The 13,167-nt window shown below is 40.0% G+C and overlaps 1 protein-coding gene across 4 annotated transcripts in view; it reads right to left on the reverse strand.

The window, feature by feature from the left end:
- neto1l (neuropilin (NRP) and tolloid (TLL)-like 1, like) overlaps positions 1 to 13,167 on the reverse strand; it is a 90,708-nt gene that overhangs the window by 26,826 nt on the left and 50,715 nt on the right. For all 4 annotated transcript variants that reach the window (XM_084747505.1, XM_084747504.1, XM_084747502.1 and 1 more), the window contains exons 5-6: positions 4,003 to 4,044; positions 3,648 to 3,775 (exon numbers count right to left, since the gene is read on the reverse strand). In XM_084747505.1, coding sequence (XP_084603631.1) covers positions 3,648 to 3,775; positions 4,003 to 4,044 — 170 coding nt within the window. The remainder of the gene's footprint in view (positions 1 to 3,647; positions 3,776 to 4,002; positions 4,045 to 13,167) is intronic.

The raw sequence follows: 13,167 nt of genomic DNA on the forward strand, positions 1-13,167 counted from the left end.
GAAAGCCCTGCCCTGCACGCAGCACAACCTCATGCATGCACATACACAGTGACGGGCTGGGGCTTCACCGCAGTGAGCGTGTGGGCATGCATGTGTGTTTGAGGAAGAGTGAAACAGAGAGATACAGTAAGTTTTATATATTTCATGTGTAACTGGGTGTGAACAGAGCTGATGGAGGTGAGAGCTGCAGGACTGTGTGCGACTGAAGATAGATGTGTGCTAAAAATTTTATTTGCCGACTTGTCCATCAGCGGCAATGACTGTCAGCCTTTGGCCCATGACTTGCCTTGTGAGACACTCCTGCAGGGCGAAATATGACACTGATTCACACCAAGTAAAATACATCATACTGCCAGGCTCACTCACTCTGTCGCTCTTTCATGCACATACAGAGCCTCACACATACACACAAACGAAACAAACCAAACAACCAAACTCCTTAGGCGAAATAAGTAATTTTACAGCTACTACAGATTCTTTGTTTGTGTTATTGTCTGACTTCAGTAAATCCAAACTATCACTTTAAAAGACTAAAGTCACTAAAGTGAACCTTCCTATGTCCCGCCCCTTTTCAATCTATGCTCAAATGACATTTGAGTAAACTTGGTACCTTGGTCAACTTTCTCCTTTCCTGTTTCCTGTACTTAGATATGCTATATGCTCATCTATGTTGAAAAGAAAAACACATTTTAAAGATATAGCTGTTGAACCTGTAAAAGCAACATGTACTCACATCTTAAGTTAGTTAATTTTAGCCAGCTAGTATACATCATTCATTTACTTGCTAGTTATGTTAGGTATGTTTGAAATAATATGTTAAACAGGCTTTTTGAGCATCTGCAATCAATTCTAACATAATCTGCAGGTCTGTTTTACCTCACCATTTACATTTATAGTATTATAAATGTGACCAAACCATTTAAATCTTCAAAACGCAGGCCTCACACAGGCACACACACACACACAGGTGACACATGTGGAACTGACTTATGGTCCTCTTCGGTGCTGTTGCCACGGTGTCCTGCCGGACTTACACAGCTCCACTTAGAGGGAGTGAGGAATCAATGCAGCTTTTTTGAATCGACCGTAACGGCCCTCCTAATGCCTGTTTCAATGTTACACTTATTGTATGGCTTCACATGAATGCTAATGGAGAAAAGAATGGCTGCAGGTGGATGATGACGCAGTCTTACAGTTCCTGTGGCCTTCAGGCTTAAAAGTAACTGAATGTGAAGGACATTTCTGAAGGGAAACAAGGGCATTAGCGGGAAATATGCGACCCAAAGAATATGTCAGATAAGAGCCAAGGAACTGCTGCGGCCATGAATCACAGTCACACCAATATTATCAGCAAGTTATATCATAAACCAGCGTGTGCACAGTACAAGAGCCTGCAGCACAGTATGAAAAACCCGCGTGATAAACTGCTATGAACCAATCACAGTTTTCATCAGGGATGGAACGAAGCTTAATAGCTTCCCTAATGTGGACTGTATGACTTTAAAAACTATCTCTATGGTGGCCCCACAAAGGGAAGGATAACATCTTGTAACATTAACAGGCGCTGAATTAGTGAAACAAATAGTGACACGGTTAAGCTGACATTGCAGCTGCCTTATCTCACTCCTGGGAGTAACGGGGGAATGCACACATTCTGCAAACTGAACCCCACTAATAAAACCTATACAGCAAATTACCATTTCATATGCACTGACTTAAATTCTTTGAAGTATAATGCTAACAGGAGGCCTTTCTTATAATTATTATATAAATTTTACAAAACACTTTATTTGAAGTGGTGTGCATAAGACTGTCACGACACTGTCATAAACATGTCATGAGACAAAACTGAGACAAATAATGTCCTTTCTATGACAACTTCACCTAACCTGTCAATCACTTTATCATGACAAAATGACATTATCAAACTTAAAGAACTGTTGAACTTTATGTTTTAACATGACATTACACTGTCATAAGTCTTTGGTTTTGACATTATCTGTCATTAGACCATTATAAGTGTGTCATAAATACTTTCCCTGAACTCAGGTCAAGTGGTACATTTTGGATTGTCATAAAGATGTTTTATCACACTGTCAATGATTCGGAAGTGTGTAATTAATTATTAACTTGACCTAAACTACTGTGGTATTTGGACTTGTTATAAAGATGTTATTAAATATTATAAGGCCAGTTTGACAACAGAGTACAGAACCAAGGTGATTTACAGAATTACCTGATGGACAGTTAGAAGTTTGTCTTAGTTAATGTTAATGAGTTGTCATAACAAAGACATCTCAAACAATGAACACAACATAATTGACTAAATCACATTTAATGACAGCAGCCATATACATTCATAAAGAGTCCTCATGTTCATGGTTACGACAATGTAATGACAAACTTATGCACACCCCTTCAAGTGCAATATTACCAAATCTCATAGATTTACATTTTTTACATTTGCATCTGAAATGAAATGTTAGACAAGCTTCAGCATTTTCAGCATTAAGCCAATATAGCATAAAATGTAGGTCTATTTTACGTCACCATTAACAATTACAGTATTATAAATGTGACCAAGCCCTTTAAATCCTCCTTGTAATACTCTCTGTCCTTGAATCCGTTGTTCTAACCATAAAAGTCAAAGTAAATGTGGCCTTATTCTGTTAAATTACACCCTACAAATATACCCAGAAGAGGGCCAGAGCTATTTCAGCAGCAGATTTACTGCAGTCATGGACTGGACTGTGTAGGTGCGTGTGTGATCAAACCTTATAGACTTATACGAGAAGTTATAGCACTTTTAAAATGTGGCCTTTTCCTGCACTGCTGCTCTACCCTCAGGAAACTTTTAATCCTGTAGCATTAATGCAGCTCGGGTACCTCTGTTAGATAAGGAAGCATGTCTTAGGCGATGTAGCTAACGTGTGCATGTGTATGTATGTGGATATATGTCAGTGTTTGTATATGCATGCAGGGCAGCATGGAAAACACTAGCAGAGAAAACAAATGCAGGTTGCAGCAGCAGGCCTCAGGGTCAAATCGCATGGCAACACTATTTCATCAGCAGCAACGCTCCTTGCCTCTCTCTGTCTGTCCGGTCCACCCCCCCCCCTCCTCTCCACTCCTCTCTATCTCTATCTCCTTCCATCCCTCTATTCCTCTTGGCAACAGCTTGCTGATTAAAAAATGGGCCTGACCCCAAATAAACCCTTCTGCCTATCTGTCTGACCCTAGCAGGGGAACAAGTCCCCCCGCAGCCACGAACACTCACATTGGGATACTGCTGACAGCTGCAGACAAACCCACATGCAATATCAAAGCCTTCCTGATGCAACCCCCTGATCTTACTGCATGTGTGAAGGAATGCTGAATGGAAACAGCAAATTAATAAGAAAAAAATATCTCAATAGAATCTCGAAGGCTGGAAATATCACAAGGAATGAAGACGCACGCAGTGTTTGTCAAAGTCTTGCAGCATCTCTTTTTCTTGTTGATTTGCTGTCTGATGTAACCGCGTTATGCTGTCATCATCCCAGCTGATGGGAACACAATTTCATTTCCATTTTATTTTATGTGACATTTCAAAACTTGGCAGTAAATCTAATTCACAGTTGGATGGGAGCGTAGCTTATGTCACTAACCTTGGAGCGCGGCGGAGCGCGGATGTACCATTTACAGTCGACGGCCTCGGCGGCGCCAGCCTTCCCGTCCCTGGTGATCTGATGGGACTCAACGATACCTTCTGGACCAACCATGTCATACTGACAGGCTGAAACAAACGCAGATGTATAAACACACACAAACGTGCGCACATATATACACGCGTGCGGCTCAAGCAAACACACATTGGACTCACAAATACCACACAGGTACACATAATAAAAAAATAATAATAAAAAGAGCCGTGAGAGCATGTGAATGTGTAAACAAGTGGGACAGAAAGATAGAAAGGAAGAAACAGAGGCAGAAAGAGAGAGAGAGAGGGAGTATACCTACAGGGCAGAGGTGGGGGTACTCCCAAGTCTGCAAAGTCCGGATCTGAGGAGAGAGCAGAAGAGGGGTGGGGGCATTCATTTTTAAAACATGATTACAAAACAGGATCCTCATATAGGCAAAAACAACCAGGTGTAACAATATACTGAGCAACTTCCTGCAGACAAATTGTTGCCCTCATTCCTAAATTTTTTTGGCATCCTTGAATGCTTCTCAACTCACGCTGCTTTGCATTTGCCTGATAATGAGAGCTGAGCATGCTAGTCGTCACTCATATCATGTTTAGTCATGATCACAAGTCTAAAACTCGTGGTCGAAGTTTGAGATTCTTCATTTGACCCTCCATTTATGCATGATTGTTGCACTGTTTGATTACACATTGGCAAAAACCCTCCATGAAAGTCCTATTAATCTCACAAACCATAGTCAGCAATCTAAGTAGTAAGTATTCTTGGAATTCAATTCAAAGGACCAGCGTCTCCGTCATAGTGTGTAGGAGAATCAAACTCGTGCAAAACACAAAAGGCCCTCTCTAGAGCCAGTATTTGGTTTGTTTATTCTGGGCTACTGTAGAAATACAGCAGTGCAACATGTTGGCCTCTGTGCCCTCTGTTATTGACATTGATTATGAAGGGGCAAGAATGTCTGCAGCAGATTTCAGGCCGATCCCTCTGAAAGTTAAGATATTCCAGTGTGGCCCAAAGTGGTGGTGAAAGTAATTAAACCCTCTATTTCTTAGTTTCATTACAATAATTGAAGTGTCTACGTCCAAGTCTACTCCAGCTGTATGTAAAAACAAGTCCAGTGCATTATATTAAAAAACAAATTTTTCTACCAAAATACATAAAATTTGAACTCTAAATTGCTTTTGTGTTGAAAGATTGTAGAGAATGAGCTCCATGCTCTTGTAAAATTATGTAAAATGGCCTCATTAGAGCTATATTACTCAAAATCTGGAATCAACCAAATTTACTGGCAATTAAGGCTTTGCAAGCAAATTTAGAGGATCAAGGTCAAACTCTTGTGCAGTCAATGTTCTCTTGGGGTTTCATTCAACATGCTAATCAGTAGAATATGCAGCTGTATTTTACAGCAACTTTGACAGTAATTTGGTATAATTAGGTTTAGTACAGTATAATAAGAGCAGATATATTTTCATAGACAAAGTAGCTGTAAAAATCTTTGGTAGGCCTGTGGTGCTGCTGTTTTATGGGGGAATAACAGCCAGTGCAATTAAAGGCTTATGACAATAAGGTTGCTGTCATGTCACTGTTGACTTACAGGGCCGATTACACTGTAAGTCACACAACAGGGATAATATTTTTTGCACTGATGCACTAAATATGAGTAAAAAGTCCTCTGTGCTCACCAAATAACATTAAGTCTTATCTTTGCTTCCTTTCACAGTGTCAGAACAAAACAGAAGTGAAGCTTAAGAGATAAATGGAGGAGCAAAAACATTAGAAACTGCCCTATGAAAGGTTTCAGAAATTTTTAGCAGACCATTGGGGACTGTGAATCTAATCCTTAACCAAACTTTCACACATTCAGAATAGAAACTTTAACAAAGCCAAGCTGAGGCCGTACGTTTTGTCAGCTAAATAAGATAAGGGAAAGCGTCTGGTAAAGTTTTGAAAGTCAGCTTGAAGCGAAGAGGTTTTTTCTAAGTTTTTTTTTCCTGTATAATGTTGCAATAAATTACATCAACAAGCGCGGCCTCACTGAGGTGTGTTACCTCGTCTTGCTAGTGAAACATCACAGCCTCGTCTCTTATCCCCAAAGATTCAATATCACTGCTCAGATGACTTCACACAAGACAGAAATTGACTCTTGAACAATCTCTACTGTTCTTTCACGTCATCATTTCTGCGTGTGTGTGTGGAGTTTGGTGTGTTTCACCCACCAAACTCCAGCAGAATTTCAGATATAGCAGCTTCTCAATTATAAATGGTTTTGAAATTATGATGAACTCACTTTAAGAAACAAAAAAGAAATGAGTTTATTGTTATGAGCCTTTCTGTCACTTATTCCAAATAGGCCTGTCTCAGTTTTTAACGCGCTAAAAGGAAATAATAATGAAACCCACTGAAGTAGTCACAGGATAATCGTTCTTAGACTAATTTCTGAGCTATAATGGCACATCATGTCACCTTGTCCCCATGCTATGACACGCAGTATTGTGTCTGAAATAGAAAAACTCCACAGTATTAAATGCATTCCTGCTGATTCTATTTTATTCCAGCCCTTAACGGAGGAAGCAGTTGTGCTTTCAAAGATATACGCCGTTAGCTGTGAGCTCTGGGCTGCATTCATTTGAGGATAGAGCCTTCGGAAATAGGAAACACAAAAAAAGGCTTCACATTAAATCTGATTGTTCCTCGCCAAATCGAGACGTGGCTACCACTGACTGAGCTCAGTGTGGAAAATGAAGTCTGATTGCGCAGCGTGAACACCTTGCCTAAATGTCACAGTTTTTTTTGTCTGTATGTATGCCCTAATTTCGCTGTCTAGACATGAGTCAGAGCTTCAGTGTGTGTGTGTATGCCGGACGTGAGGAGCAGGTCCCGTATATACCTGACGCCTGGTGACAGAAAAAAAAATGAATGAAATGCCGGGTGAGGGAGGAAGAGCATTCAGTGTGTTTGATGATGACACTCGGTGCATAAAACCTATAATCAAAGGAGAGAGATTCTTGGCCCGATTTCAGCTGTGTCATAGAGGGGATTCAGAGGAGGTGAACCTTCCCTCATGGTTAAAAGAAGAAGATCCCGATGAATATCTGTGTGCAAATCTAGCAGGGCTGCAGAAACCGTCTCCTGTCTTGGCACTATTAATACCAACCAAGACATACACTCTTAGAAACAAAAGAGCTAACCAGAACTATAAAGTGTTCTCTGGCCCCACAGGAGAATCCTTTTGATTTCTGGTAGAATCTTTTATAAAGGTTTTATCTAGAACTCACCCAGGGGATTCTTCCAACAATCCTTTTATATTCCAAGGGTTTTATCTAGAACCCACCCAGTGGGTTCTACTGAGAAATCTTTTGTATAATGGTACAAATCCCTTGGGTTCTTTGTTCTTTGGATGACAGGGGTTCTTAATGCAACCCTTAGTTTTACAAAGAACCCTCCAAAAACCCTTTCTGCAAAAAAGGGTTCATCAGAAGCAAACTTTTCTGGGTCCTTCAGGAAGAACCCTTCTGGAACCGTAATTTCAAAGAGTGTAGTAAATTTTCATGTGAACACAAAAGCAGTCAAGAGAGGTGCTTAGATTCTACTCAAGAGCTTCTCACTACAAAGCCCTACCGATTCATTGCTACTTTCAACTAAGGCTCAGATGATCTACCTATAAAAAGCTGAATGTGGAATACAATGCTGCTTATAAGTGGCTCATTTGGCCTTGGACAGCTATGCGGTATGAGCAACTTCTTTTTTGTCTTTTGGGTGAAAGCTGTGGTTTCCTTGTACAGTACAAACAAATCCGCCCACATGGCCGCTCTCCATCTGGAGAGGTGGCTGGCAAGTTTTATACTTCAGCACAAAAAGTGTTGTTTTTTTTGTCTTTCAAGTACAAAACACAGACATCTACTGTAATTCTTCCTCTGTTACTTCCCCCTGAAGTGAATCAAAGCCGTCCAGCTTTTTTATTCAGACAATGTGCAGACAGTATTGATTTCACTCAGTGATATATGCATGTTTCATTGTATGAGGCATATGCCTCTGCTATTTTTTTTCTCAATTTACCAGCTAACATTTTAGTTTATAAGCTCAAGTTATCATATTTGGCTTGCTTGTTTTGTCTGACCAACAGTTAAAATACTAGAAGTTGGAAATTTTTGGCATTTTTAATTGATGATTAATTAATTATCTAAAGAGTTGCAGAATCATTTTCTGACTAATTTTTTAATCAGCTAATCATTTCAGCTGTAAAACTTTTAAATGAATGGTTGAATATTTGGGGGATTCTTCAGTTTTGTCGGAAATATGAAAGTTGAGCCAGGCCATAGCTCTAGCTTCATATTCCTCAGCTGCTAGGGGATGTGTTAGCTTAAACTAGCATTGAGACTGGAAACAGGACAAAGCGAGCCTGGCACTCTCCAAGAGTAAAGAAGAATCCACCTATATGCACCTTTATTATAAATTAAACTACAAGGATACAAAGTGTTGTCTGTGAGTCTTAGAGTTGTTGGTAGAGTTCATCTAGCTGTTTCCACTCTTTATGTTATTCTAAGATAACAGTCTTCTGGCTCTGGCTCCATATGTAACATACAGCTGTTAGTGTATTAATAATATTCTCATCTAGCTCTCAGTCAGAAAGAAAGTAAATGAATTTGGTAAACTGTTATTTTTAATCATATAGCTAGAGTTAACATATTTCCAATTTTCAATCTTCTAAACTGAGATCCTTAAGTGTACCACATGGTCTTCCCACCACAGGCGTTTTCATCAGGATAAATCAAAATTTTATATCCTATACACACACACACACACACACACACACACACACACACACACACACACACACACACGCGCGCGCGCGCGCGCACACACACAGAAGAAAGTCAGTAAATCAGTCTGCATTGATCTATGAATGAATGTGTGTGATTCTTACAGCTGTCCACAGCTGATTTATACTGTATGAAAAGCTTCTCCTCAGATCATGAAATCCCAGCAGCACCTGAAGGCAGCAGGACTGATATGTTGATAAATCTGCAGCCTCTGAGAAGTGCTGCGCCAGAGCGCAGTGCCTGTTATACACAGCCACTCACTGTGTTTGCCTTCATTAAAACACATGAAGACAGCACCAGGCTGCTAAAGTTTAACCTTTCCACACTGTGCTGCTGCATGTTCATGAACCAAAATAGGAGGATGCGCGTAGAGGCGCACAGTCTGTGCGCCAGACCTACCACCTTGCACTTGGCATTCATTATACAGTACAAATTTCAACTGAAGGTACAAAATATTTAATTGTGGGTGCAATGTGTGCTTTTGCACCCTTGTAGCCTGATTAATTGTGCTGAAAACCGAGACAAATTGGGAGTGAATGTTTTTGTGTTTTACAGATATTTGTCAGGACCCGGGACACCTAGTTAGAAACTGGGACAGTCCTGGCAATAAGATGTCTGGTCACTGAAGGCTTAACTTACACAAGCCACGCAAAACCAGCAAATACTGACATCATCAACTGACTTAATTTAGTAATATAATTAAGCTGTAAAATGTTTAGTCTGACATAACGAGAAATCTGCTTATTCTCTTTTGTGCGGTGAATTCAATGATATGATTGATACCACTCAAAGCTGTGAGGTAAATATGAAGCTTGAGCTTGGAAACAAGCTAGCCCTGGAGTCCAAGAGTTATAAAAATATCCACCTCCTAGTACCTTTTGTAGGGATTAAAAAGTCTGATATAAAAATGATTTAATGTTGTTTTCTGAGCTTTAAATTGTTTAAAATTTAGGATAGCTCCAGGGTAGCTGTTTCCAGTCTTTATGCTTAGTTAAGATAACTGCCTTCTGGCTCTAGCTTCATGTGTAACATGCAGCTATGACTGTGGTACTAAAAAACATCCACCTACGAGCATCTTTTATAGGGGTTAGAAAAAAACAATACAACACACAACTATTATTTGTGTGCTTCAGTGTTGCTGGTAGGTGTATTCATTCAACCTTAGACTGACAAGCTGTTTCCAGTCTTTATGCTGAGCTAAGCTTCTGTCTGTCTTCTGGCTCTAACTTTATGTAACATACAGCTATGAGTGTGATATCGATCATCTTCTCTCACTCTCACCAAGAAAGTGAATAATCATCAAAATGTTGAACTATCCTTTTTTTGTACCATACACACGAGCCTATTTTCCCCAAACATGTCTGTCCATGTTGCTTTCTATGTTTAGGTGTGTGTATTGAGCAGGTGGGCAGGTGGGGAAGCAGACGGGAACAAGGGATGAGAAAATCAAAGTGGAAGACAGTTAATGAAACAGTGACCTTCAGGTCATCTGTGCTGGTTGTGTCAGAGATTTATTATTGGGCTGTGGCATCACTTAACCCACCACGATCACAAGGCCAAGCAACCTCAGAGGAATAGATGCACGATGTACACAGACACACACACACGCATGCACGCTCGCAAACGCACACCTGTGATAAAGGCTATTCTTAACATGGCAACAAAGGTCCCACCAAGAGCCTGCTATGCCTATAAATGTCTCCCGTGCGACCCTTGACCTTTTTAGACTCCAGTTCCTGAATTTCAATCAGGTGAGTTCCATTCTCACCAACATCAATCACCCCCTCTCCTTCGCCGCCCTCGTTGATTAATCGATTCAATCAATTACATGGATTGATAAAATGATTGATGAACTATACAAAGTGCGTGTACTCTTTCCACAGTGTGTGATTTAACCTTGTTATTTATAAGCACAGCTCAGTCACGCCGTGTAATGTTTGATTACAGGAAACTTTTAAAGCATCACTGCATGTTGCTGCACTGAATAATAAACACCACAATAAACAGGGAGAGCAGGGGCAATTGTAACCGGGGGGGTCAGTCTGCAACACACTTAATTCCTCCTATCAGAGACAAGCCAGAGTGATGACACTCACTCTGCACATGCTTAGAAGAGTCTGTCTCTTCCTGTGGATGACGAGCAGGATAATTTCACCTTGGCAGAATATTCCAATAATAAACTTTTTGAATAGTATTTTTCTTCTGCTGTTGAAACTTAATATGACAGGGAATTTAAACTTACATTAATCTTTATCTCTAGGTTATTGTTTAAAAATTAATATGAACAACTGTGCTAATATAGGTGCTGCAAGAACAGGGGCAGTTGTAACACTGTGTTATATGTTTGCCTCTGGCCCAAAGTAAGCCCCTTGTTTATCTTTACTCACTACTAACACAATTCTATACATTAAATACATTTCATAAAATTTAAATGTAAAACTAACTACTTTAGGACAATTCAAACAATTTAGTAACCACTAGAACAGTTGTTTAGTCTTAAGTAAAAACATAAATTGACTTTGAATGCATATGATGCCTGACAACGACATCCTGGAAATGAGTTAGCATATTAGCACTTCCAGTTTGCTTATAGCCTGACATTAACTTTATACCTCTGGCAATTGCATTTATGCTTCAAAAATCACAAAGTGCTGCTCATTTCTGTAGATTATCTTTCTGAACAAAAGCCTATTTGCTTCACTAATCCAAAATTCAACGGGAGAAATACATCATCCCTGCAGCACTCGATTAAAAATGTAATTAGATACTACAGCAAAAGTGTGATTATTTTGAAGTGTGCTTTTATTTGAGATACAGTGGGTTAATATGACAAATTCCTCTTAATGTTACAATTACCCCAGCCACTATTACAACTGCCCCCACCAAGGGGGTAACTGTAATTAACTTCTTGCATTAAATGTTATAGTCTTATCCTTATCAGTGTAAATATATCAATTGTATTATTAATTAGTTTACGTTTCTAATAGCAAAAGAGGACTAATGTATTTCAAGCTTTCTGTGCGATAAGGAAGAAAATGTTAAAAATGTCGCCCCTGTTCTCCTCTACCTAACATACCAAAGAGAGCACAGATAGAAATTTTACTGAGTGGAATATGTGCATTCTGTGCTGCCATTGTATTCACACTGCAGCTTCTCTTTAGTGCTCGCGTTCTCCACTGCATCGTACAAATGCCTCTGCCTGAGTGAGCTGAATTCAGAGCACATCCACACACTGCCACACCCTCTCCTCTCTTCATAAAGCTCGACTAAGTGTGTAATCTTCAGGGGCTTTACTGTATTTACCCTTTGCAACACAGAAAAGGCTCACTTTAAAGCCCGCGACACAGACTTTAAGTTGCCCTACAGCTCTGCACATATTGAGCTCTTCAAAGAGCAAAAAAAAAAAAACGCTGTCATCATCATAATCCTGCCAAAAAAAAAAAAAAACTTCACTCACACTCACACCAATGTACAGTAGTTATACATCTGTATATGAGAGCATTGCTTGCAGAGAGATACAAAGAGACGGGGCAGAATTTACAGAAGTTATGTGCAAATGCCCCCAGAAGCAAATACGAGCAGCTTGCAAATGCCAGCTCAAATTTGCTCATCACATTACTTCAAAAACATGTTTATAATGCCAGCAGTGCTGCAATCGTAACTCAGTTTGGCAGCCAGACACAAAAATGATCATTAGGAATTTGTTCTAGTAAAAAATTCTGAAACAAATGATGAGTAGGCCCTGATTAGGCTGGATTGTGTGTAGTGGGAAATGTCCTTTATTGAGAAAGCACAGGCACACACCCACACACAGATGAAACATTGCAGAACTGACAGGAAATTGTAAATTTCTAGTAACTGTACAATCCCAGAAGTATTGTATTGCTCTTCATAATACAGGCACAACATTATGTTTTATTAATGAGACACATCTCATTTGGAATTGAACATTAGGCTCCATTGCTACATATCCCTCCAGTATTAGCTGCTGAGCCAAATGTATGTAAAGCAGCATAAGAATGAGGCTCATGGTTATCAGTGTGTGGCAATATTCCAGGAACCAAAGGACACAAACAAAGTGCACACACACACACACACACGAGCGGCCCACACACAAGAACTCAATTTCCCAGTGGCCTCATTTCCTCTCAGCTGCTCAGCGGTGACATTTAAATAAGCATCTGATTAATAATCTCTGCTAAAGTGGTTGATCAAGCTAATGAATGGCTGCCATTAATCACACCATGCAGGCACAGCTGTGTGTGTGGACAGAGTTGAAGAGACTGACAGAGGAAGAGGCAGGGAGATAGAGAATGAAGAGAAAAGATTTTCCACCGTTTGATTACTTCCAGCCCGTTCAATCACAACTAAAGAACAATTCTGGCAGAGGTGATTGTGTCCGTCATACTTTCAGAGTTTCCTGTATTGAGTCTGTGTCTTTGGTTTTCAATCTAGAAACTCGCTCAGCTTTCAACTACAAAAACAAACATACATGTTGCCTACGCTTGAGCTGCTAATAACCAGTGAGCTATGGCTTCTCACTGACTGCCGAATCTGTCTGGGAGAAAGCAGAGTATTTTTAATGGTAAGATGTATCCTGTGGAGTCCCACAAGGCAGCTTCCTGGGCCCTGCTTTGTGTCTTGAAACAAGCAAATATTGA

This window comes from Lutjanus erythropterus, chromosome 21 (assembly GCF_056507025.1).
Source record: "Lutjanus erythropterus isolate fLutEry1 chromosome 21, fLutEry1.hap2, whole genome shotgun sequence".
Taxonomy (NCBI): Eukaryota; Metazoa; Chordata; class Actinopteri; order Lutjaniformes; family Lutjanidae; genus Lutjanus; species Lutjanus erythropterus.